The 27,630-nt window shown below is 41.3% G+C and overlaps 1 protein-coding gene across 11 annotated transcripts in view; it reads left to right on the top strand.

Moving 5' to 3' along the window:
• CFAP61 (cilia and flagella associated protein 61) overlaps positions 1–27,630 on the top strand; it is a 275,980-nt gene that overhangs the window by 166,308 nt on the left and 82,042 nt on the right. For 7 of the 11 annotated variants that reach the window (XM_038571435.1, XM_038571437.1, XM_038571436.1 and 4 more), the window contains 4 exons: positions 1,564–1,683; positions 10,085–10,183; positions 15,756–15,924; positions 25,140–25,314. In XM_038571435.1, the coding sequence (XP_038427363.1) occupies positions 1,564–1,683; positions 10,085–10,183; positions 15,756–15,924; positions 25,140–25,314 (563 nt within the window). The remainder of the gene's footprint in view (positions 1–1,563; positions 1,684–10,084; positions 10,184–15,755; positions 15,925–25,139; positions 25,315–27,630) is intronic. The other 4 variants (XM_038571440.1, XM_038571439.1, XM_038571441.1 and 1 more) reach the window with 2 other exon arrangements.

Raw genomic sequence — 27,630 nt, 5'->3', positions numbered from 1 at the left:
TAGGTGTGTTTGGGGGCCTGAGAATAGCTCAGACCGAGGAGGGCACATTCGTCAACCCGCCAGGGTGGCCGGATGACTAGAAGTCCTGTGATGGGGCCACATATCCGGCGCAGCTGTGGGTCTGGCAGCCTCCAGCCCAGTGCTGGCAGCTTAATTAGACTTTTTATCTCTCCATTTGTCTGAGGACATCTGAAACCTTCAGTGTGGCCCGTCACTAATTAGGTGACTAATTAAATAGTTAGTGCTTACTTGCTGATCTCAGAGCTAAACCCCAGTGAACAGGTTGGGGATCGTCATTGTTCCCTCCTGTTGGTCTCAGCCCCACGAATGGAGGGACATGTGCTCTCCTCAACTGTCCTTTTGATACCAGGGCACACGCCGTGTGGTGGCCAGGCCTGTGGTGCACAAGGTGCTGCCTCTGCTTTGCCTGGGCAGCAGGCAGAGCTTAACGCGGGCAGGTCGCTCTTGCCTATTGTTATGTTGGCCTCACAGTGGGCCTGTGTGGGGGGGGACACACAGAGGCCTGTCTGCTGGCGGGGGTGGGCGGTGGGGGTGGCGAGGGGGGACAGCTCTGTGTCAGGCTCAGAGGTCCAGCCTTCCCAGGCAGAAGGACCTGGCATTCTGCCACCAGAAAATAATGACTGAGATGCCCTGATGTTGCTGATCACAATTGTGTTTCCTAATCTGATTCCAAGATTTAAGTGTGACTAATGTTAAATGAAAAAAATCTTCATTTACTGAAATGACCCATTCCTGCTCATCTCAGGATAACTTCTCTCCTACTACCCACTTTAGAGATCCCAGAACAAAAGAAAAGCAAGATTCTTTGAGCAAAATTAGACCTTTCTTGGGACAAGTTTACTGTCATTTTTTGTGTGGGTTTTTTGTATGTGTGATTCTTTGGGGATAAGTAGGGAATGCGTTCTTCACGATCAAAGTACAAACCACATATGCAAACTGAGTAACAGACTCACCCACTCTACACCCTCTGCTATCAGACCATTTTCAAATGATGATGTCGGCACCTGTCGTGGGTTGCCTTCCTTCAAAAGCTGAAAACGAAGAACTTGGGTGCAAGCAGTTTATTTGGGAGTGATCCCAGGAAATTCCCCGAGACCGCAGGGTGTGGGGTGGGAAAGAGAAGTAAAAACAAAAAAACAAAAACAAAAAGCATTGGTCAGGAGCTTGCTGTGGGCAACTGAGACTTAACCCCATTCTAGGCCCTGGAAGGGGCACGAGAGAGTGGCCCCTCTTCACCCGAGAGAGGTGCTGTATTTACTCACCAGTTACCATCCTTCTGGTGGCATGGTCACCCTTGGCTGTTTATCCAGCCTGTCCCTCCATCTCCCCTGGTCAGAGAATGCCCCCAGGCAGAGAGGAGCAGGAAGGCTTTGGGGTGGGAGAGCCTTTTGCAGGTGATGTGGGTTAGGCTCTTCAGTTTGTTCTTTCTTAATATTCCATTGTTTTTTAGCAAAGCATGTGGGCAGATATGGAGGCAGAGAAAAAGTGAGGCTAGATGAAAAGGCTGTGGTGAGAGGATTTCATGGCCACCTCTTTTCCCAGGCATTCTTGTATCTCTGAAGAGGACCCAGTTCAGCTTTACCAGAAACCTTTGCTGGAAAAAAAGACAGCCTTGGTGGGGAACCATCTTGACAAATACTTTCTTTTTACTTTGGGACAGAGGTAAAGTTAGAGCAATAGTTTTCAAATTGTGGTCTGTGGAACAGTGCATCTGCATCACTGGGCACCTGCTGGAGATGTGGATACTCAGGTACCACCCTGTGAGAATTGAATCAGAAATGGGTGGGTGACGGGGGTAGGGATCTGTGTTTTCACAACCCTCGGAGGTGGGGGTAATGGGTCCAAGAACCACTAAGTTAGGGTGTGGTGGAGAGAGTCAGTGTTCTGTCATGACTGATGGGGCCCAGGAAAATCCTCCAACATCTGTGAACCTTACTATCCTCTCCTGTACGATGGGGAGAGAACCCAGAATCTCTCCACCTCACTGGCACGAGGGTTAAATGAGGTAATACATACAAAGCATGTGGAAAAGCCTCGTCCTGAAAACATATTAGACTGACATCACCCCACTAATTAAATCTGCATATCGAGTTCCCCTATGGCTGCCTCACATTGTCTCTCATAGGAGGAAAGAGACTGGGGAGGTAGAGCCTTAATATGGAAGATGCTTTCTTCTCTGAGGATTAGGGAAGGATCACAGGGGTTTCCTGCCTGCGTATGTGTCTGCTCCTTGCAAGAGTTCCCAGTCTGGCAAAGACCTCCTCTTGAAGTTCAGTTAAAATGGCCACCACCATTGGTGGTTTAACATCAGGAAGGCCAAAAAAACCGACCAACACTGTATTGTCACTACTTTGCAAAGCTGCTTAACTATGAAGAAAACTGGAGTTGTGCCCAGCTCATTTAGCTGTCTACCTAGACTCTAGGATAGATAAATCCCTAAGGCACCCAAGACTCATGGTCACAGGGACTACATCTCTGGCTCCCACTAACTTTCACTGCTTTATGGGCTGCCAATGGATGTTTCTTAGGCCCTTTCGTGATACTTGGATGCTTTGCAAACCTTAATCTGGATCTATTTTGGGTCCTCTATTTTTCCACTGACCTTAAGTTTATCATGTAAGTCTTGGGGGTCCCTGAGTGCACCCTCCACCCCAAATCTAGGAGTTGTACTACATTAAAAAAAAAAGGCTGAGACAAAAATTTCAGTCTTTACTCATATGTCTTAGATATTTAATGGGATCATGTATTTCCTTCATTGAAACTTATATTAAACTCTACCCACTTTTCTTAAGCACCCAAAAACTCCTGGGAGCCTCTCATTTTTCTCCGCCTAGAACACAGGTTCTCAAAATGGACCACCAGCATGGACATCATTTGGGAACTTGTTAAAAATAGAAATTCTCAGGTCCCACCCCAGACCTACTGTATCAGAAACCTGAAGAGTGAGGCCAGAGATCTCTGTTTAACCAAGTCCTCCAGGGAGTTACTTGGACTGCCATGGCACTAGTTGATACTATCTATCTCCATCCTACTGTCCCCACCTTTCTCATATTCAGCCTCACTCCCCAAAGACAAAGGACACCATACATTCTAAGTCAGACTCCCCTGACCCTGCCTCAGCTCTGAATCCACTAGTCACTTTTTTGCTTCCCTATATCAACCCTCAGTTGAATTCTGTGGACCCAGTACAAGCAAATAGAAGTAGCTACAAGCACTCTGAGGGATTAAGGAGGTGTCATACTGGTACTTCTCTTACACCATTTGATGTTAGGTAGAAATCTGGAGGAGAAGCCTGGAAATCTGGGAATGGTCCTTGTGTAGAGGTGCTAGGTAGCCATAGCCATCCCCTTTGGAGAACTGGAGCACTTGGAGCCGCTGTGTGAGACCTAGATCAGGCAAGGCCAGCTACTGGGCACGTGGCCTCTGGAGACCATGTTATTCTCTAACTGGAGTTCCCTGAAGATGATTTCTTTCAAAAGGATAACCAGAATCTTCCCAATATACCAGCATAGTAAGGCACTTGGGTTTAAAAAAAAAAAAAAAAAAGCTGCCTTGAATTTCCTTGTGCTTTGAGAACTTGTGATGGAGAAAAGTGTTGTGATCAGGTTCCTAGACATGAGGTTAATGTTGAGTAACTTTTTCTATAAGCAACAGATTATGAAAATTCCAGACTCAACTAGTGGGCACGGAGGTAGGGGTGGAGTTGGAGGTGGTACTTATAAAGAGGGTTTTCTGGGCCCTTATTGCTGTGGCTATAATATCCAGGATGGCATGGGTCCCAGGAATATGTATTTTTAAGACTCCCCACATAATTCAGACATGCACCTGGGTATTGTAACCATTTTTGTAGACGTTTCCTCAAAATTGGCAGTCTTATCTATAAGGAAACCTACTTCCCCTTGTAATTGCCCTTTGTAATTTTTTTGAGCTTTTATGAGCTTGTTTTCCAAACCACATGTTCTAATTCTCAACAAATCCTAAACTTCTAGGTCATATCATTACTTCAGAGCTTACCAGGCATAATCATTAACTTATTATTAAAAATGACATAGCTGAAGTCATTAGCCCATATCATTGTATTTACATGCTAAATTGGACCTAGTAGAAAGCATTTCATACACTTCATGCATAAACTATTACCATCAAGAATAAAGGTCCAAGAGGATATATCTGACAAGCATGAGGAAACCTGCCCATATGGTGTATGTAATCACCAGCATTTGCCCCAAACATAAAACCCATCCTCATCCCCACCCCCACACTTCCAGAAGTGATCTCACTCACTTTTGAATCCCCACAATGCTTCATTCCAGTCTTAGGGAAGTGATTGATCAGCATCTTATATTTCACCATCTCTTGTGTACAGAGGCTTTCCAGCTGCTCTTTTCTGACTTCTGTCTTGGGATTACATCTTGTATGTGCCCCATGTATATAAAAAATATATTCAAAGTATAAATGTAGAACATTTTTACTTCATATATATAATCATTTCCCATAAATTATAAAGCAAAATTCAATTTCATTTGTTCTGCCCGGACTTCCAAATTTTATTCTTATTCATTCAATGACCATTTCAAATATTACATTCATTTTCATTTTTTCAGTAAGGATTTATGGTTTACTTTTATGCAGAGATACACAAGCTAGAGGATCTGAGATCCTCTAGTCCCTAGACCCTCTCCCTAGTCCCTTACCCTGGGACCACCCATTTCCCCTTATGGGTCCCTGGAGAATCTCCAGAGCACCTATGTTACTCCAGGCAGGCACCCAGACCTTATTGCTGGGTTCAATGTTGATTCTAGATCCGTTGTCCTAGGACACAAGCCTGGACTCAGGCAGGTATAAGACTTGCTCCTTGGGCCTTTTCTCTGGGCCCCATGCTGGTTCCTACTGGGGCTTCCATGAACAGGGGAGCCATGAAAGATGGCACCTAAGAGAAGAGAGAAAAAGCGTTAGGGAGATAACTTTAAACTTCTTCCTCACCCTATGAACACTCTACTCACTTTTAGCAGTGCTCAGAATCCTTGACCCCACCCTCTTTGGGTCTCTCTTTCTTTGGTCTCCCCCTGGAGGTCCGAGTGTGCCATTACAGACTGCTAGGTGTGGCCATGGATGCAGCTGGGTTTTTACCAACACAACAAAAATGAAGTAGCCAGGGGCATTGTCAAAAAAAATCTCTTTTGTGATCTAAACAAAATGACGTTGCTGAAGAAAGTTAAAACATTTTTCAGGGAAAAACTGGTAGATTTTCTTAAAAACTTACCATAAATATTTTGACTTGTTCTGCCATATACTTTTCTCTCGGTATTGGAAGTTCACATAACTCCCAACTTTTAAGTTCCATCTATAGCATTTCATCATTAATTTTGTGACATTGGTGATATCATTAAGACTAAGTAGATTGGAGTCATTCTTTGACCACTTAAATAAGCAGTTAGGTTAAATACCTGTCTTGAGCTAGGATTTACTGTAATTTGGCAAATATTTTTGTCATTGTTTTGAACAATTCAGAAAACAAAGATTTTAGTAAATTAAATGGTAACATTTAGATTGATGTGGGATATTTTCTCTCTACATTATTTATTCAAATAAAAGCATTAATGAAAGCAGTTAATTAAATCATTGGCTTTGGTTGACCTTGCTATGCCAAAAGAAAAAAAATGCCAAGAAAAAAATTACAAATAAAAATAATAAACATTCACTTGGCAGGCTGACAGCTTTCTATTATTGCCCAGAAGGGTAAGCAACATGAAAAGTTTTATGTTTCTTTTATCATGTTCACAATAAATTGGCAATGTGACCCTCTTTATTTGAAGGATAAGGATGTTTAGACCTAATTTTGTAGCTGTCCTCCTGAAGCATGGAATGAAACGCAATACCTTTTACTTATTTCCCTAGATACTCTAATCCCTCCCTGCTTTACAAGTATCTTTGAGCTGTTCTTCCCCTTGTATCCACAGCAACATAAAATCCCCACTGGAATTATCTGCTGCAAAAATGCAGGTGCACTTGTTTAATGTTTCATTGGCTTGAGCACTTAACTTGAACTTTTTTCTTTTTTTCCACGACACCATGACCTTTGATTTTGGAGCAGAGGGTTCACAATAATGTTAGATATTGTTTATGTACATGAAGCTAACACCATTAGATCTGAGAACCGTGTTTTTTTCTGTGGTCCTGCTGTTCCTGCCATTTTGTTGACGTCGTACCCAAATCCAAGACGTACCCTGTGACTCACTGTTCTATTTGCAGGAACTTTTAAAATATTCATTGGTCATCGCATTAAAAGCCTTAAACATTTGGTCTTCATATTTCATCTTCGGAAGAGCCAAACCTACTAAAATTGTACATTACAAACTTTATTATTTTGGAACAATATTCTTAGATAGTTATAAACTTAAGAAACTAAATATTTGGATATTTCTGAATCAGATTAAAAATGAACTAAAAAAATACAAGGTTGGAGGAAAACATGGACACATTCATATAAAGGCATGAAAGAGTCATGAAAGGGAATTTTGGCTGGTTAGCAAGATGGTTAATGAGGTAAGGTTAGGCCCTGGTATGAAGGCCTTACATACTATGCTCATGAATTTGGATTTGATGTTCTAAATTATTTTAATTAAAATTGTAATTTATTGCAAATGTTAGATGTAGCAGGCGATATTCTAAACATTTTTACAGATACTATCATGTAATCCTCACAGCACCCCTGTAAGGCATTAGGTTCTTTTATTACCATTTTACAGACTAGGAAACTGAGCTGCAGAGAGGTTAAGTAAGTTGCCACTTTCCCAAGGTCAAGAAGCTAGAAAGTCCTGCAGCCTGGGGTCCAACTGAGGCAATCTGACTCTTGGGCCCATGGTCTTAGCCACTCTGCTTTGCTGCTATCAAAATGGTGAGCAAACAGGGAAACTTAAAACCAGGGATAATTGAGATTTGATTTAATTTGAAAAGAGGTTTCCAATGACTATGTGGAAGATGGGCAGAAGAGAGAGAGACTTGTGCCAGAGAAACTCACCTGCGACTATTTTGGTAGGCAAGAAGGTGAGCTAAGGCTACGTGTCCTGGGAATGTCGGTGTGGCACATTCAAGACATGTGGACCAGGTAAAAGTGATGACATGGTGACCAAATGTGGGAAGTGAGAAAGAGGGTAGCAGTCTGAACTTGGCTCTCAGATTTCTAACTAGAGACGTGGTTAGTTGGTCATGCCTTTCATGGAGATAAAGCAGCAATGGAATAGGGCTCCAAAGACCTTTGTGTAGACACATAAGGAGTTTGGGATGCCTGTGAAGCAGACCTGTTAGGACCTGTAGGCATTTGGAAATTGGGTGTCAAGTTCAGAGGGAAGTTATGGTGCAAATATGCGAGAGGAAGTCATGGCAGTAGAGAGCATGGCCCAGGTTACTGGCACAAAGACTAGGGAGCTTGTGAACAGGGAAAGATGGGCAAAGGAGGAAGAACTGGTACAAAAAGCAACCATAGAAGAGAACCTTAGGAGAATGTTGTCCCAGACCATAGGTTCTATGGCTGCAGCTTTTAGCCAGGGTCTCCTTCATGGCTCCGGCTGTCCCCGTTTCCTCCATTTACATCGGAGAACCTGTCTTCTGAATTAGAGGGAATGGAAGAACACTCTTGTAGATATTACTGGAGGTAACAAGAAGGGAAACGGGGTGGGGATGCCTGGTGGCTAGTCTCTGTCTTCTTTTTGATGTGGGAGACGTACTCACTTGAGAATGAGGAAAGGAGATCAGAGGGAGAACAAGAAAATTTAAAGTAAAAAAAAAAAAGAAAATTTAAATTCATGGCCTTGAAGACTGGATAAAGGGCCAGAGCAGACAAAGTGAAGAATGCAAAAGGAATTTGGCTAAGGCTGAAGAAAAGAAATGGGAAGCTGGTCCCCTTATAGATAAAAATCCAGAAAATGTACTGTACTCAAAATCTTTTGAAGTCTTTAATTGCACAATTGCATAATTCAGGACATTACAGTGTGGCAATTTGGCAATTTAGAAGTCATTTGATCCATGTTGTTAGATCATTCAAATTATTCAGTGCCAAAGGGATTGTTTTTGTAGTAAAAGATATAGCTGGATAATTACTAAGCCGCCTGTTCACATAGAGCTATAAAAACAGCCAGTATATAATGGTATTATTAGTACAACATAAACCACATTTCCATCACACAGGCACCAAAGCCAAAATAAATTTTAACTTCATGTGAGTATAAGCATGTATTATTATTTGCATTTTCCGTTAAATGGAACTAGATTAACGACCTGTCATCAGTGTGCATTTGCAGACCAGCAGCCCTAAGTAGCTGGGGTTAATTGTGACCTTTATGTTATTTGAACACATCCAAAAAATTTTATTCTGATTATTAGAGGATAAGATGTGGTTGGTTTTCTTAGTATCAAAAAGAATATTCATTCTTAAATGACATGCATCCTTTGAGACTTTAGAGCACAACCTTTCATAATATTTAGCTATTTTTAAATGTCAGGTGCAGTTGAGTATTACATTGCTGGCCCGTGCTGTTACCAAAAGTCTCCTGCTTTTAGTGCTACTTATCAGATTGTCAGTAAATTGATAGCATTTCCACATTTGGAAAATTTCCAATTTCCTCATGGAAAAGCAGGGCAGGTGTTCTCGAACCTGGTAAAGGTTTCTTTTGTGGCATCTGGTTGGTTTAAGGGGAGGTGTGAACTAAGAAGAGATTTTAGAGAGAAATATCTTTCTCACCATCCTATGAAAAGATCAACTCACCCATAAAATTTTGCTGACTTTAGCTGGAGGGAAAATTTGCAGCAGTAGTATTTTAATATGTAAGGGGAAACACGGAGCAAGTCTTGAGCACACCAGTTTTCCAGCAGCCTCTGCTTTTGTGCTCCGGGTGTGCCACCTAACATCACTCACAGGACTCAGAGGACACTGCTGGAGGTTGGAAGACATGTGGTTCTCACTTCTGGTCCTGCTGCCCATGAGCTCTGGGACCATGAACAACTTACTGGTGTTTCGTTGATTTTCCTCTGTATGAAATGCACATAATAGCAACCTGCCCCCTGACCCTGGCACAAACTGCTTTGAAGATTAATCTCTATGATAATGCCTATGAACATGCTTTGGGCCCTGGAAAGTCTGATGCAAATATAAAGCAGTTTTGCTTCTAAAAGGAACCTTCTAGAATTTTCTCCTAGGTGATACTCTGATTTGAGTAATTTATATATATATATATATATATATATATATAGAGAGAGAGAGAGAGAGAGAGAGAGAGAGATTAGATATATTTGAAAATAATATATATTTTTATAGTAAGTGCAAGTGCACCATATAATATATACATACATATATATACACACATATGTATCAGATATGTATGAAAATAATAAAATTAATGTTGACTGATGGGGATTAGATGATTTTTGGATCCTTGTCAACAGTTTGGTGTCTACAAGGCCATAGAGACAGAGGTTAGGTGAGTGGACACTGGAGCCAGATAGCCTGGTTCATGCCCTGCCTCCAGACTCCCCCGCTGTATAGTCTTGGGCAGATCACTTTGCCTCAGTTCCACATAATAAATAGGGATATTTTTACTGACCTAGTGGTACTGCTGCTTCAAGGACCCAATGAGGGACGCACGAAGCACTTGATGGTAAGCACTCAGAAAGTGTTAGCCTTAGTGGTTGTGATCCCAAGCAGCTTCTTAGGAGTAGTCTGAAATTCAAACTCTGCATTAATTTACATTCAGTTTTTCTCCTTTCTCCTGCTGTTGGGTTGTATTGTGTTTTACTCTGAGAAGCAACTTTTTAAAAAAATGAAATAGTGCCTGGCATAACAGTCTGTTGTAGCTTCTGAAAGTTTCTGCAGTTAGCTGCTCCAGGGCCATCCTCCTTCTTTCCCTGAAGTGGTCGGTTCGGTTGGAAGGTTTGTGCAAAAAATGTTGCTGAAAAGAAAAGTTCAACAATTGGATGACACGTGAAATAAGGTTAAATGGAATTATAATGAACTTTCACTAAGTTGAGTTTTACCTCCCTTTTCATGTATTCTCTTCTCTCTCCTTAGCCCTCACCTGAAGTTTAGTAATCTCACCCTGATTTCAACCCATGGATTCCCTGGAAAAAACCTTCTGGGCACAGAACAAAGGAAGTTTTTAGCGAGCGAGTAAGAATTCCATTGCTTTTTCATTCTGGGGCCTAAATGTCCTCATTTGTGTGCATTTTATGCTAAATACAGTTGACTCTTGAAAAATACAGGAGTTATAGGGGCGCTGACCCCCATGCAGTCCAAAATCTGCATGTAACTTTTCACTCCCAAAGTCTTAGTCAGTAATATCCTGTTGACCAGAAGCCTTACCGATAACATAAACAATCGATTAATATTATTTTGTATGTTACATGTAATATATACTGTATTCTTAAAGTAAGTTAGAGAAAAAAAGTTAAGAAAATCACAAGGAAGAGAAATAATAATAATAATAATACTGTACTGTATTTATGGAGAAAAAAAAAATCCATGTGTAAGTGGGTGCAGTTCACACCTGTGTTATTCAAGGGTCAGCTGTAGCACATTTCAGACTGGAAAAAGAAGGGTGGCAGGCTTTTCTCCTGTAGTTCAAACTCACTTAGAACATACGAGCACAAACCTGCTAATGAGGGAATGGAGAGTTGGGCTGTCATTTTTTATTCATGGGCTCATGTCTGCCTTCTTCCAAACAACTGGGATGGAGCCTACTGACACAGCTACCTCCTGCACTTGGCTTCTGAGTTACATTACAGTGCAGGGAAGCTTGGTGACTTCCTGAAGGTTCAGAGTTGGGAGATAAAGATGGGCACTTCACTGGGGTGTGGGTTTCACACCCCTACCCTCCCCCCCCCACCCACCGCCCTTTGTCATGTGGGGCTGATCATGCTATGACCTTCTTGCTGGTCTGGGCAAGCTTCATTGTTTGCATCCCAGTAGAATCACTATTTGTCAACATTTGTTCTAGAAAATGCCATTTCATTATCACACAGCTTGCATTAATTTTCATTTCCTGTAGCAAAGCATGGGCATATTAGGCTCCCTGCCTCTAGAAACAATGTCCCAATTTTTCCAACGGGGGAGAAGGAAATTGTTCCCTCTTAGGGTGTTCATTTTAGAATCCAGGATGAAGAGATCTTCAAACAGTGAGAAAAATGGCAGCTTCCTTGCCAGCAGAACCTTCGTCAGCTCACGTTGACCTAATACTTTTATCAGACTATGAACTTTTATTTGTCTTGAAGGACATCATCAGGACAGTTAAAAAGTTATGGGTTTTGAGCCAGATGGATGCGGATTCAGGTGGATGCCCCTAATCCAAAGGGGACTGCATTTCTCTGAGCTTTGGATTTTTTGACTGTGGAAAGTGTATGATAAGGCAACCTTGCTGGAGTATTTATTTATTTATTTATTTATTTATTTATTTATTTATTTATGGTTAATATTGCTGTACCAGCAAGTTCTGACAAAGGGTAAAGGATCAACACGTGCATGTCTCCTTCCATCATTGCCTGTCTTCCAAATTACAGGATTCCCAGGAAATGTTGGTCTTATTGATGAACATCTCATGAGAACAATCTAGTCAGCTTGACAAAGGTTTCTGTCAGTCCCCATGCTAGGTATGCTACTGGAGAGAACAGCTAGCAAATGACTTTCTGCTGGTGTGAATTTGCATGGGATCTGTGTGTGGCTAGGTTGAGAGTCACCTGGTGGCCCTACTTCAGTCCTTGCCCCTCACATTCTCAATACAATAGCCAGAGCAATGCCACGTAATGTAAATCAGATCATGTCAATTACTGAACGGCCTCGAACTGCACTGTCCAGTATGGCGGCTACTAGTTACATGGAGCTATTTTAATTTAACCTCAGTAAAGTTAAATGAAATTAAAAATTTGGCTCCTCAATTAGGTTAGCCATATTTCAAGTGCTCAGACAGCTACATTTGTCCAGGAGCTGCCATATCAGACAGCACAGCAACAGAACATTTCCATCCTCACAGGAGCTTCTAGAATGCTCCAACCTAAAATCCATCCCTGTCTACTTACTTCTTTGACTTTGTCTTTTACCATTGTTACCCTGGTTCTCTCCACTCTAGCCATCATAGCCTCCATGATGTTCCTGAAACACAGCGGGCAGGTCTCCCCCTTGGAGTCTTTGCTTAAATGTTGACTTTCCACACTCCCACACACTCCAGTTCTCCTTCCTCTGATCTGTTTTTTTTTTCTTGCTACAGAAATTTTTCTAAATATTACAAAATTTGCCCTTTAAAATTATGTTTATTCTTTATATTCTGCATACTGTAAACTCTTTAAGGGCAGGGTTGTTTGTTTTTGTCTTGTTCATCAGCATGTCCCCAGCATCTGGGGCAGTGCGTGACACATAGCAGGTGCTCGATAAATAATGTCAAACAGATGAAAGTTGCATCCAAAAGTACCTGCAAAAGTCCTCTCAATCAGAACATAGACAAGGACTGAATAACACAGCCAGATGCCTCTGGGTGGGTGACCGTGTGTTATCATAATTCTTAAAAACCACAAAATGAAATGTAAACAGGATGTTGCCTTTCAAATGGTCCTCCTATTCCATCAAGGAAATTATCTCTGGTCATGGAGTTTAAAAATAACTAATGCATTGACATCCATAAATTTAACAATATAAATTCCTCATTCTAAATACAAATTTTGAACTTTGCCTTAACCAGTGTTTTGATTATTGTTGTTACTAATTTTTGAACAAGCATTTTTTATCTTCCCCTTGCTCCCCCACCAACCTGAGTCCAGCATCTTATAGAGGTGCTAATGACATGCCGGGATACAGCAGAAAGGAAGGCAGTGGGAGCAGAGGAGAAACAGGAAGCAGGAGAAATCGACTAATTGGACATTCAACCCTGAATAACGAATGTTAGTTGTGATGCTCCTTCTTTGGAGTGTCACAATAAATCCTTTATGAAAACCTCTAAGGTTCTTTCCAGTTCTGAAGGGTTCTAGTTTCATGAAGTGCATGTCTCTACCCTGCTTGTAATCGCTACCGTGGAGTTTACTTGTCATTTTGCACCTAGAGTCTTGGCCTAAATCTTCTTACCTTTGGGTGTGGGGGCAGGCTGGCCACTCTTTATAAGTTCCCTTCCAGAAATTTCCCTGTCCTGCATTTCTGCTTTTTTCTCCTCCTTATTACCTGTCTCCAGAATGTTCTATGAAGACAAACTTTCACATTATTTTTGAGTCAGGGTCAAGCTCACTTGAGAAGCATGAAGTTTTATTGATGTTCCTTCTTTGGTTCTTTGTCTCTCTTCCAGAGAACTTAAGTGGGGATATTTCTCTTGTCATCAAGCCATGAGATAGCCCCTGCCATGTTAGAATCCCAATGCTCATTAACTCTGCTTAAGAAATAATTCTGGAAAAATATCATCAACAGTCTCCAATGTCTAATTTCTTTTTAAAAAAATTTTAAAAGATTTTATTTATTTATTCATGAAAACACAGAGAGAGGCAGAGACACAGGCAGAGGGAGAAGCAGGCTCTTTGTAGGGAGCCCGATGTGGAACTCAATTCCAGGACCCCAAGATCACGCCCTGAGCCGAAGGCAGATGCTCAACCATTGAGCCACCCAGGCGTCCCTCCAGTGTCTAATTTCACCTACCTGATGGGTAAATTAAAGAAGACCCAGAATGGACAGTGACCACTTACACGGTGATACTTTAAACTGACAGATGTCATTCAAATATAGTAACAGACGTAATGCACTTGGTAACAAGAGAAATAGTGCTTCTGAAGGTTCCTAGAAAACCACTGTTCCTAGTGCCAGTTCCACTGGATGGAGCTTCAGGTTTTAACTCTGCAATATGCATTCTGACATTGTCAGCATTACTGTCCTGCTGTCATTAAAAATAAAACTGTCTTAGCCTTCCCCAAATTTCCCCTGAGAACTTTTATCTTTGAGCAAACCTTCATAAGACTAATCCCTGTACACTAACTATATTTAATTTTGCCTCACCTTGGATGACTGACAGTACCATTCCTATTATGAAGAGACCATGTAGCAAATAAGGACAGTCCTTTGTGGGCCTCTCATGAATGTGTGAAATCGGCAAAGTTTCCTGTTTTCCTGTCGAGCTACCAAAATGGTTTTTCGAAAGAGAATTTCATCCTGCTATTATATTCTGGTGACAGGCCAGTCCCTGATTTTCTTTTCTTATAAAAAATAAATTTTCTTGTTTTTAAGTGTTGTTTCGTGAAGAGATATAAAGCCCAGAGCCCCGTTTACAGGCCCTTATAACGGGGTCTAATGTGCATCCATTACAAGAATTCTTTTTGTGTGGTGAGAGCAGGCTCGTGTGGATCAAAAAGAAAAAATGTCCTCCCATTACCACTTCATATTCCTGTTTGCCTCCAAGGAGCATAAACAGGATTATGCATCATTAATATTATTTAGGATAATACCCTTCACATATGCATCCCACTTGACAAAACAGCATCTTTACATTTTCATGTTGTACGATGAATCGATGTACGATGTACAATGATCAAGGCATGTGAGGAGGGCAGTTACCTCATGTTGAGAGGTCAAGAAACTGAAGTATTTAAAGGGCATGCAGTCCCCAGGTTGCAGTCTCATTGGTGACAAATCAGGGACACAGACCATGGCATAGCAAAGCCTAGATTTAAATTTAGATTTAAGTGTTGAGGTGCCCAGGTGGTTCAGTCAGCTAAGCATCTAATTCAGGTCATGATCTCAGGGTCCTGAGATTGAGCCCCATGTTAGGCTCCATGCTCAGAGTGAAGTCTGCTTGAGAGTCTCTCTCTCCCTCTCTCTCTGCCCCTCCCTCTCTCACTTTCTCTCCCAAATAAATAAATTAAAAAAAAATAAGCACATATTGTTCTGCCACTCTATACTCTGGGTCTTCAGAACAGGATCAAAAAGGGTCATGTACATGAGATCAGACCTTTCAGAAAATTCTAGAAACCACCCTCATAAAACTCTCCAAACCCAAAGCCACCAAAACCCCACTTTTCTCACATTAGAAAGCTCAAACTCAAGTGGAACCCAGAGAAGAAAACCTGAGCGCCCTGGATGCACTGTTTGCAGAAATACCAGTTGGACATAAATCACCTTTGCCCCACAGAGTGAATCCCAAAAGTCTCTAGGGACTACCCTCGCTGCAAACGTAATTCCCTAATTGACATCTTCTCTAAAAATGTATAGGTGTTTTGGCCTGAATCCATATGCTAATTCTAAGAATGAGTCATTTTTTGAAAGAACACTAGCAAATATGAAGTGTTCTCAATATTCAGGACCTTGACCCCTGCCTTTGGGAACCCTCAGCAATGTCACTTTCTTCTTCCTTATTCCATTTGAGTCTGTGGTTCACATGACAATTCGGCAGTTAAAGTAAGCATGGCCCCACCATGAAATAAAAGCAGAAGAAAGAGTATATATATTAATGATTTCAGAGACACAGATGCATTGCGAGCATGTGCCCTCCCTGTGTAGACCGGCCTATGCCAGGTGCAGCGATTTAGCTTTAATGGGACGATGTCAATCTGTGACTACGTGTCTCATAACAAAAAATACCCCAGAATCTAGCCGAGGTCCTGGTAAACTCACAGCAAGAGCACAGACTTGGCCCACTAGGGGACTTGCACTAGCTCACCAGATGTCTAATTAATGCCCACTGTCAGCTGCTCAAATGTCACTGATGGAGCTTTTCTCTCTGCAGCCACTGTTTTAATGATAAAGATTATGCCTCGATGTCACTGTGCTCCTGGGTCAATGTGGTGGTTGGTAGAATGACTGCCATAGACCGAGCAGCCAAGCACGTGGTGGTCTCCAAAGAGGAAATTGTGCTCTACGATCACCTCATCCTCTGCACCGGGCAGCAGTACCAGGTGAGGCCACACACAAGATCTCAGTGATTAATAGTTAATGTGTTTACTGGGGCACATGTTATAGGGGGTGAGAGCAAGCCTTCCCACCGGGACAGCTGCCACTCTATTCATAAAAGCACCCACAAGGCCTGCACACATGACCAGAATTATGTCCAAAACCTTTCCTGGAAATCCATTCCAAGAAAAACATTCTGCTCAAGGGTAAAAATCACAGCAAGTTGGAGAAATGTCATTCTTTAAGCTGTTGTCCAAAAGTCTAACACTTACTGCTCAGCAGAGCAGAATCCAGACACAACCCGGCACGCATTTGTGGTAAATTAATTTATGCCTCAAGAGGCTAACATTTGGCGGTGGTGACGGGCTCATGCAAAAGTATTTCAAACATGTGCACCTTCTGTCAACCCTTATTTTATTTTGTCTCTCAGTTATAAAACTAGGAAATGTGACTGATTGATTACCCAGTGACCATGCTTTCCATTTGTATTAAATTCTAAAACCACATTTGAGGAAAGCATTGTGGAAACAACAGAAGCTGTCCAATGTCTTAGGGAAGCGAATTTTAATATTTGTACTTTGCAACACACATTAGTATTTCATGTGGTTCACAAAAATAGGGCATTTCTTTAATTAAAGGAGATATACTGGGACACCTGAGTGGCTCAGTCAGTGAAGCACCTGCCTTCAGCTCGGGTCATGATCCTGGGGTCCTGGGACCAAGCCCCGCATGGGCTCCCTGCTTGGTGGCAGCCTGCTTCCCCCTTGTACTCTCTTGCATGTTCTCTCTCCCTCAAATAAATAAATAAAATCTTTTTTTTTTTTAAAGAGATTTATTCTGTAACTCAAAAATAGGGTCTTTTAATTACATGTTTTTCCAGGAGCCTGGATAGCCCTTCCTATAGGGGTTTGTTTCTGACAAGCATGGAGTAATCCACCCCTACCCCAGGCACTGCCATGTTTTCTCTGGTACTGTCTTAGGCCATTTTGTGAATGGTCATGGATTTAACAAGGGGAAATGTGGGCAGGTTTTCCTTACAGAGCCCAGCCAGGAGGAGGCAGCAGGTGGTAGCGGTGGGGGCAGACAGCTTAGCAACTCCCAGCATCACTTACTTAATGTTCTGAGCCTTGGCTACACATTGACACTTGAGATACACCCATGCCTAGGTCCCACCTGCCAGAGGCCCTGTTTTAATTACTCTGGGATGGAGCCCAGTGATCAGCATTTTTAAAAACTCCCAGATGATTCTAAGTTAAGGCTAAGAACCAGGACATGAATTTACTCGACCTAGAATCTCTCATCCATACCTTAGAGTAGCACTTCTCAAGCCTTAACGTGTGCACACAGCCCCTGTGCATCTCATTAAAAGCAGGTTCTGAGCAAGGGATGGAGGCGGCTCATATACTGTGGCTTTAACAAGCTTCCATGTGGGGCCAGCACTGCTACTGAGCGGGCCACATTGAGTATGGCCCAGCCTCCGAGTGATCGCTTCTGGTTCTCCTCCACCTCTTCCTCCTCCTCCTACTATTGCCACCGCCTCTAGTGTTGCTACTAAAGAAATACAGTTTTCACAGTGTAGAAAAGGATTTATTTTTCTGGTTAAAGGATAAACACAAACTGGAGGAATATCTTCTTTGGATAGTTAAGTATTCCTCTTTTTAAACATTAAAATGAAAAAAAAAAGCATTAAAATGAAAGAAAACACTGTGCATCCCTTAAGTTTGCCCCCCGCCCACCTGCCCCACTGAATTGCCCCCCTCCCCACCTGCCCCATTGAATTCCAGCTGCAGCCTGGGACCGTGGACTTTGGAAAATGTGAGTGGAAGACCCAGCCAGCTGTCCAGAGCCTCGGGCATCTGCCCATGTGTGTCCAGCTGCCCCTGCAGCTTTAGTTTGTGGCACGTTAAGCTCTTGCCCTTTTTACAACGGGAAAAATGAAATGAAGAAGTGATAAAAGGAGTTCCAATTTAATTTTTCCAGAAGGACCATACAAATTAAAGGTACATAGAGTGATACAAAAAAAAGCTGCTGAATTCATTAGGCAGGGCTTCCAGTTCTTATTCATTTTCCTATTTCCTTCTCTTCAACTCTCCCATGGTTCTGTCCCAATTTTGTGATTTAAATAAAAAATGTTTAATGATGAAAATAAAGCTTAAATCCAAAGCAAGAAGACAACCTGTTATAAAATATCATCACAAACTTTAACCTCTAAATAGAACCTTAAATGGCATGAATCATTCTAAAATATTAAGCAATATTTTTGATATCCAAATACATATCATTTAAGTTTTTAATCAGACAACCCATGCACAAAATAAAAGATTACACTGTGCTGCGGGGCTTGTGTCTTCCTCCAAGCCCTCTCTCTAGGGGCAACCACTTGGAGGGATTTCTGTTGTTAGTTCCTTTAGGAGTTAACCCAAGAACTCCAAGTAATGTATTTAAAGAAGTTTTATTTTTGACCTGTCAACTCCTGATAGTATCTATGACCTTTCCATTTTGGAAGATGAAGCTTTGTCTAGCTCATATTCGGTACCCGCTAACCCCCCTTCCCACCATGCCTACTGATTGGGTGGGGTTTTTTTTGGTGGGCACATGCCAGTGCTCATGCACAAGCTCTGAAATAGCTTACAACTGAGGTCTCCACAGCTTGTGGGGAGCCATGGAGAGACAGACAGATGCCTCCCCGTCCCAGGTTTTGAGTCCTCTCAGCAAAAGGAAGAATAAAAATTTGTTAACTCTCGAGGACTCTTAAAGGGCTGATGCTCCCTAAAAGCCAGCAGGTGGGGCGAGAGTATCCCACCAGGCAAGAGAGTGAGTTGGGAATGTTAGTTATGTTGACCTTGATGTGGGTCAGCAATATGATGTGGTCTCCACAGAGGCTAATTATGTCCTTGGTGGGGTAAAAAAAGCAGGGCATCCAGAATGGCGCAGGCCCAGGTGAGAGCTGCTACAAACAGCTAAAAAGAGAACTGCATATGCCACTTTGGCTCTTGTGATGTAAGAGCTGAGAGGTACCCCCAATGTCCTAGAGCAGCACTATCATGAAGAGACCTCACTGTGTTTGGGATGATTAAAGGGGAAAAATAACATCCCAAGAGATGGGGTCTGCATTTGTTCCCCTTGAATCTGGGCAGGCTTGTGACTGTCTTGATTGATGAGTACAAGGGAAATGATGTGGTGTGACTTCTGAGGCAAGTCAAGGGCCATGCAGGATCTCCTTGTTTGTGGCAACAGTGGCTCCTAGAGCCCTGAAAGGCCATGTAAGAAGTCCAGCTGCCTACCCTGTGATCATCACATTGGACATACCATGCATGGGTTCTCCAGCTGAGCCCAGCCATCCAAGCCATCACTGACAAAGCACCCACCACATGGGTGAAGCCACCTTGGACCCTCCACCAGCTGAATATCACCAAGTGACTTCTGTTGTTAACAGATGGAATGAAGGAATTGCCCAGCCAAACTCTACCCACATTTCTGGCCCACAAAATCATGAAAAGTAATAAAATGGTGTTTGCTTAAGCCACTGTTTTGGTGTGAGTTTATTGGGTAGCAAGAGGCTCCTTGAACAAAAGAATAATGTGAAATAAGAGAAAGGGAACAACATCTGAAAAAATCAGAGAAAGAGCATACTCTTCTCAATATTCCAAAATGCATGATTCACACACGAGCACACACACACACTGTAGGCATGGTTCATCCTCCTCCGTACAATTTGATCACCTAGGCTCCGAAATGGGGGCTAAAGCCATCTGAAGAGCAGAAGCTGAGCTGAGAAGGCCACAGAATTATTATATGGAAAGGAAGATGGGAAAGAAAGGGTTGAAATTAAATCCCTATCAACTTGCTGACTAATATTAAATGCTGAAGACAAACCACCAAGCTCCCCTGGAGAGCAGAGGCAGAGGGCAAAGGGCAAAGGATACATTTGGCAGAAGAGATGAGAAGGTGTGATCAACATGGAGACAATGTATATTGATCATTGGTTTTCTCAAAGAAGACACCATGGCAAATGGAATAGAGACAATAAAGATATGCTAGGAGAAAAATTTCCTTGCCTAAACACCGTATTGTCCACTTGGGCACATTCCAGGCAAAATCAAGAAAAATTTTCTCAGCTAGTTATATTCTGATGAAATTTTGGTTCTGTGGGAATGGTAGGGAAAAACAAATGAACAAATTTCAGGAGAAAAAATAACAGACTACCGACCTTCCCCCACAAAAAGAACAAAAAGAAGACAGGCACCTCAACATTACCTTTCCAGGAAGAAATAGCATAAGAACATGAAACTAGCCACAGAATTTTGAAGAGAATGTGGTGATTCAATAACTATATGCCCACCAAAGTCTATTTGAAGACAGCAAAAAGCTGTTATTTTGTGTGTAAAGCCTCAGAAGAATGGTCTTCTGTCTGTGTTCTGTAATGTGTACTCCAAATAAATGAGGCAGAAAGGAAAATGTAGGACTTCATGGTAATTTAAGAGATAAGTGACAAGCATTGGTCACTTATTTAATTTAATTATTAAATTAAAAGATAATAATTTAAAAGTTTGTAAGTCTGTTGGTAAGTCTGAGAATAAATGCAAAGTGAGTAATAATGAACACCAATCTAAATCTAATTAAGACTAATCTAATTAAGACTAAGTTGTTTGAAAATAGGGAGAGAGGTGGCCAGGGAGAAATAAGAATTGTCTGAAGTAGAGGAACCCAAAGGTAATAATTTAATTTTCTTATATGTAGAAAGAATAAGATTAACAATGCTTTTGAACAGCATGAGTAAATTCACCTTATGAACCCCAAAAGAGATAAGACAGGACATTCGTGTGACCCCAGGGAAGAAAACAAAGAAATAGCCACAGTGCTTTAAACAGTATAAACCAGAGTGGCATTAGAAAACATAACAGTTACAATGGGGAATGCCATGGTTTTAGTGCTTGTTACAGCAAGGCTCTGTGTTTGTACCAAATTCAAAGTATAAGAGAAATACCAAATGAAATTACACCCAAGGTTTCAAAATGAAATGATAGTGAAAAGTGCACCAGCAAAAGGTATCAATGCAAACAACAATATTATATCCAACAAAGCAGAATTAATTAGAGAAAGAAAAATACTAATGTCAACAAAGGGTACAATTCGTGACAGCAATACAGAGGTGAGGAGCTCGTTCCATGTTGAACATGATCATGTCAAAGAACATATCACAAAAACAGAGGTGCCCTGGAGTATTTGTTTCTTGGAGTCACATTTAAGATGGGAAAAATCAAGCTAAAGCACATCCAGAGACTCTCAGTCACCCCAGATGTTTAGCCACAGGGGTGAGGATTCAGGATGGCACTCCTCAAATACTTGAAGGGTGTGTGCATGCAGAAAACAGATCAGACTGGTACATCAAGGCCCTGGGAAGCCGATTGAAGATGGACCACCAGACATAATTGGAATACAGTGCTTATTCATCCTACAAAACAACTTCCTAAGAGTCAGGGTCTCCTCCAAGGGGGAATGTCCTGCCTTCAAGACAGCGAGCACGCCATGGCAGGGCCCTTCTAAGGCAGTAGGAACACCTGACAGAGGTTGAGGGACTGCCACATGTGTTAACTCACATAGTTCTTGCAGGAAGTCTCCAAGGTAAGGTCCATGCTGCTTGCATCCCCATTTAATGGATGAGGGAGCCAAGGGTGCAGTGAAGCTGAAGTGATTTGTCTAGGGTCAGATGACGACAAAATGACAGACTGGGACTTAAATGAGGGCTCTAAACTGAGTTCTTTACTATTGTCCCTGTCTCTCTCTTCTCTTTCTCTTTCTCTGTCTCTTCCTCTCCTTTTCTCCTCCCACCCTCCTTCACTCACAGTTGTGATTTGGGAATTATACTTGGTGGCTTTTAAAGTCTTTACAACACAGACCTACCTTTCTTTCTTTCTTTCTTTCTTTCTTTCTTTCTTTCTTTCTTTCTTTCTTTCTTTCTTTCTTTCTTTCTTTCTCATTAAAAATATTTGGAGAAAAGCAATTCAGGTGCGGTAGGGTGGCTCCCTGATGGCATCAGGAACTCAGACCCTTCTATCTTTTGTTCTTCCATCCTTACTAAATGGCTTCCATTCTCAGCATCTTGTGGTGACTGCTGTGGCTCCAGCCATTCCATTTGCAAGAGGTAGGGGGGAGGAAGGACAAGAACAGAATGACTTTTCCAATTGCCCCACCCAAGGACACCTGCTAATAAATTTCTTGATACCTGTTAGGTCACTAGTTTGGAAATGTAGTTTTCCAGCTAGGTGTATTTTCAGGAGCCTGTTACTAAAGAAAGAAGGGAGGGAGGGAGGGAGAGAAAGAAAGAAAAAAGAAAGAAAGATGTATATTGAGGGGGCCACCAGCAGGCCCTGCCACCATAAGTTATTAACTTGCTAAGGGAATGGGGGGCTGAAGGGCTCTCATCAGTGAGGGCTGCTGGGCTGTTCAATTCCAAACATCTGATGGGATGGTCGACAAGTCGCCCACTACTGGCCAGTCATTAGCAGCAGTTTAGTTAACAGCAGAACACTCTAGTATGTGAAATGCACCCATGCTTTCCTATTAAATTTTATTCACTCCCTTACTTTGATGAAATAATATGATTTTTTTCCATAGGTTTTTTTTAATTTACTGAGTTCTCAGTTCTGTGTGGACAAAGTAATTGGCCTTGGGATTTAAAATCCTAGTTTCAGTTTTGCCTAGTTTTGCTTAGTGTGTGAAAATGCCATTGTGTGAATATGAAAACTACATTATCCCATTAATTTTCCTTTAATTTCTAGAATTCTTTAACTTAGAAGTGTGCAAAAACACTTCTGCATTCTAGGTACACATGAGAATCATATGGGTTATCAGAATGCAATTACATTTTAGGATGGCAGTAGGTAAGCTGATTGTCATTTTGGACCTTATTCTTTGCCCCTCCCCCTTCCTTGTTTTTTCATGAAAACGTTTACCATTAGGAATGATAACTCATTGAAAGTTTTATAAATTGAGTAGCTCTCAATTTGTTCTTCAGTGCTGCCATTTTCTACCAAGGACTTTCCTGATTCATTAAAGCATGACCTGCTAGATGGGTGTACTATTACCTAAATTTCATTTTCTTTTATACTACAGTGCTCACTGGAGTTCTGATGGGGTTTTGAACCTCCAAAGCTACAGCATTCAATATTATGCATATGAAATCATTTTCTGGAGCCTTATGTGGACTGCTTTATAATACTTATGAATATGAAAATGCCAAAATTTATTGTGTTTTTGCTAATAAACAAATAATATTGCTAATAAGAAAATTTCACCTCCACAATTGTAATTGCAGTAAATGACCACTAATTCCTGAGTTGTTCCTTTTTACTAAATGTAATTTTACTGCAGGCTCTTTAAGAGAAAGGACATGTAGCTTTAAAAATTGATTTTTTAAGCTATTTAATCCTATTTGAAAATGAATAAAATGCATCACAATAATCTACAAGGCTTATTAAGGAAGGACATAACCAAAAAGTTTCCTAAATGTTATCTGAGATTTAGTGAAGCCTGGTTTCTTCAAGCACCAGCCAGCATTCACATCTACCCCATATAAAAGGCATTTTCTGCACTTGTCAAGGGAGAAAGAATCTCCTCTATACCCACAGAAGTTTCTATTGCAAGTGAAATTTTTGCCCATCATCTCTGTAAAATGATCCCTGACTCACAGCCAGTGGGCCTTACGACACGAGTATGCAAGGCAGCTGGTGCAGGTCTTCTCACAGAGCCCTTGATTGCCTTTAAGTCTCGCTCCAGGTACAGGCCCCTTCTCTTCCATTTAATCTCTCCTGGTCACCAAATAAAAATCAGAGCAGTGAGTTGCTGGCCCATAGGGCAAACTAATGCCACTGTGCTATTTTACTTGGCTTTCACGATGGCATTTGATTCTAATTTGAACCAAAATGATGAAAAAATCGAGTCCACATTAAAAAAAAGTATCTGGCATCTCCTGAGAAATCAGATCTGGCCACACTGAACCCATACTCTACCGTGGCACCAAGTGTATAGAGTTGAGTTGTGGCCAAATGCTGGCCAGGGCCTGGGCCTTCGAGTTTGCTAGAGTACCTTCAACACTAAAGACAAGCATCAGCCTTTATGTTTTTACTGTTGCTTTTCCTATACACGAGCAAGTGTCTGCCTCCACTCGTGTCTGTGTCAAAAGGGAAAGAACAGAAGTTTTCCTCAGAGGGTTGTGTTGAGACAGAGACAGAGAGGAGAGAGAGGGAGGGAAGAAGAGAGGGAGAATATTTCTCTGACAAAGTGAAAAATAATTCTATACTTTTCATGCCTAAATAGTAGTCCACTTCTTTCATTTTCTTTTCTGCCTATCCCCTCTAGGCACTTGGATTTCAACCCCTGATATAATTGCCTCTGTGCAGACTTTTTGACCAAAATGGCTATTCCAAATCCTGTTCCATGTGTGCTTCCGTGGCCCTTGCCACTTCTGGCTGAAGAGATGGATTCTAGGGTCCCTCCCCCTGATCCTGGCCAGGCTTTTATGATGACTTACATGAACAGGACATGGTAGAAGGGACACTCCTCCATTTCCAAGACTAGGTTAGAAAAAAACATGGAGCTCTTTGTACTGGTTCTCTCAGAACACTTGCCCTCAGAACCCAGACACCATGTTGTGATGAAGCCCAAGCCCCATGGAGAGGCACATGTGATGTTTGTGCCAGCACTCCAGCCAAGATCCCAGTCCGAGGTTAGCATTAGTTGCTGAACCTATAGTGGCAACTTGCTATCATTTTTTAATACCTGGCATGTTTTCTAGAGGGAAATAAAGGAGTGAGATGGTTTATCTCCAGATGAATCCAGCCCCCAGCCATCAAGTCACCTGCAGCCTATGAGTCTTCTCAGCTGACACCTCCACCTTGCCCTTGTCTGAATTACTGACCTACAGAACATATGAGCCTAGTAAATGGTGGTCTTGCACCACTGGATTTTGGAATAATTTGTTATGTGGCATTAGATAACCAGAGCAATGCCTTCTGAGAATTGTCTCTGAGTGGTCATTCCACCTGGTTCTTGCTTTTTCTTTTTCAAGTAAAACCTGATTGTATCTGAGGACAGAAAAAGGCATACCTATGCTAGACATTGCTATGGTTATTTAATTAAATTAACTCATGTATTTATTGCTGTGTCAGTGCCTCACTTACTACCACTGAAATAAGCACGTCTCTGTAACATACCTCAGGTCCCATGCCCTACAGGGGCTGATATTAATCAACACCCGACAAACAGAGAGATTCCAAACAGTGGGAAGCAGCGATACACCGATAAAGTTCCTCGCAATCATTTCACTCTCAATGATGAAGAAGATTGCTGTAAGGCCCTGAGTTGGATAAGGAGCAACTCCATCATCACAGAAGGTAAGGATGTTGGTAACTGTGCATCTTTGCAGAATCGCTTTTTATTTTTATAATGAGTCTCATTCTTCATCTAGTTCCAGTATATAATTAGTGCCTAATTAATTCCAACCGAATCATTCATCTGTCATGCTTTGTTTTCCAGATTAATTTACAACTTGTTGTCATTTTTGGATACCCCGCATGTTTGCTGGGGAAAAGAAAAAGGCTTGAGATAGTTTAATTATCTATAATTATTTTATTACACAAAATGAATATCCGAAGAGCAAAGCATGGCTAAAATCATTAACTAATTAAAGAATAATTTAATAAGCAAACATGTTTAGCAATTATATGGAAAATATGTCTCCTTTTGTGAAGCCGAAAAGACCTAGGAAGAAAAAGAAAGGTCTGCATTGGAAGGGCTCTTTTCTTCCCTTCCTGATCCATTGTTCTCTTTCTTGGGGTTTTGTGCACAAAACACACATATTCGAGTTGTATGCCACTTTGTGAATCGAAATGAGACAGTAAAAGGTTTGAACAAATGCCTCTGCCACTCAAAAGTGTTTTCTCAAGCATCTTCTTCTCTATTGCTTGGATTAAATTGAAATTGTTTGACTAGTATAACAACCAAAATAGGGCCTGGCTACCTATTTGTCCTTAATTGAAATCTGGAAGTCAAGTTTTGAAGATGACAAAGTGCAGCCCCTTTGTTTTAACCTAAATCACTGACCCCAGGGAGGTTGGGTGACTGGGTTGGCTTATACAACTACCCATGACAGCCTGTAGTTCCAGGTGATCCACGGATGTGAAAAAACATTAAGTACTTATCATCTGGGGATCAATATGTAAAATTAAATGTATTAATTTTAATGTAATTATTTAAATACAATTTAATGATACTAGTTAATATAATTAATATATTCAAATTGAATATAATTTCTCCTGATTTTTGGTGGAAGATTTAGGGATTAATTAACTTATTGTTATGTTACTACACTTACTCCATTAGAAATTGAAAAAATGGGTCTCGAGTGACACAGTACATTACTGGATTCAGTACATTACTGGATTTGCTAATATTTTATAGGCTATTTGATCTAAATGTAAGTCAGATTGGCCTACATTTTCTCTTATAAGCTTTACATGTCCAGTAAAGGGTATGCTAGTCTCACCAAGTGTTTTTTTGGAAGCTATCTGCATTTTTCTAGGGTCTGAAATACGTAGTGTAACCTAAAAGGTAGACAGAAATAACCCATAAAACCAAGTGGGTCTGGAACCTTTGGGCAGAGGTGAGATACATAGATATACACTGGACTCAGATTTAAAACTTCTCAAAGTCTTCTCACATTTGCCTCACAACTTGGTATTGTTTTCGGTTTTGCATCTGTATGTGTTTAAACCGGTTTCAATATTTTAGTCGTTTTTTTAAATCACTGCCCTATGATCCACATAGACTTAAGGAATTCTTAATTTGGGGATCTGCAAACTTTTACAGTAAACTTCAGATAGCAAATATATTGGACTTTGCAGGCCCTGTGGCCTCTATCCACCCACTCATTTCTGCCATTGCAGCAAGAAAGACAATACATAAATAAATGGGCAAGGCTGTGTTCCAGTAAGACTTTACAAAAATAGATGATGAACCATAGTTTGCAGAACCTGCTTTTATGCATAGGATTTATGACAAATCATTACCATTTCATCAAGTCTGGGCCTCAAATTGTAACTTAAACTCCCTGAGAGCTCAAAAGTCCATGGTTCAACACAAAATATGCAGTGTGTTTTAGGACTATCACCAATCCCGCAGTGTTTTAACTTTGAACAGTTGCCTATTTTTGACATTAGGGATAAAGAGTATTTTGGCCAAAAAAAGCCCCTTGAAAGTGGCAGTGCAGGTTCTTTAGGTTGAACGTTTATGGCAGAGAATTTAAAAATCTCCAAACAACAAGCACTGTGCTCTCCTTCAGATGCCTATTCTTTCATGCTCTTGGTTGTTAGATGGGGGAAGAGCATCTGTGCTATTCTGATCACTTGACTAGTTGTCAGGGATGGTGTTACTCAGAGGCCCACTTAAAGGGAAATAAATGCTTTTGCAAGATTTAAGAATGTCTTTCATCAACCACTGCATAAAACCCCTCTGAGTGCCTGTTTTGTCTATTGAACAACCAAGATAAGAAGTATATAGAAATTAGTTTCTTGTCTTCTATGTAGGCTATTTTCCCCAAGTTCAGTGCTAATGACATTCCCAGGGCATCTCTCAAGAAGGTGCTCCTAACTCTCAAATGCTGGGCCCAGGCTCTGGGAGACATTTGAGAAACTCAACCCTGCCACATTAAT

Source organism: Canis lupus, chromosome 24 (genome assembly GCF_011100685.1).
Source record: "Canis lupus familiaris isolate Mischka breed German Shepherd chromosome 24, alternate assembly UU_Cfam_GSD_1.0, whole genome shotgun sequence".
Classification (NCBI taxonomy): Eukaryota; Metazoa; Chordata; class Mammalia; order Carnivora; family Canidae; genus Canis; species Canis lupus.
The sequence above is the reverse complement of the archived record's forward strand: the minus strand, read 5'-3'. Positions and strand labels throughout refer to the sequence as shown.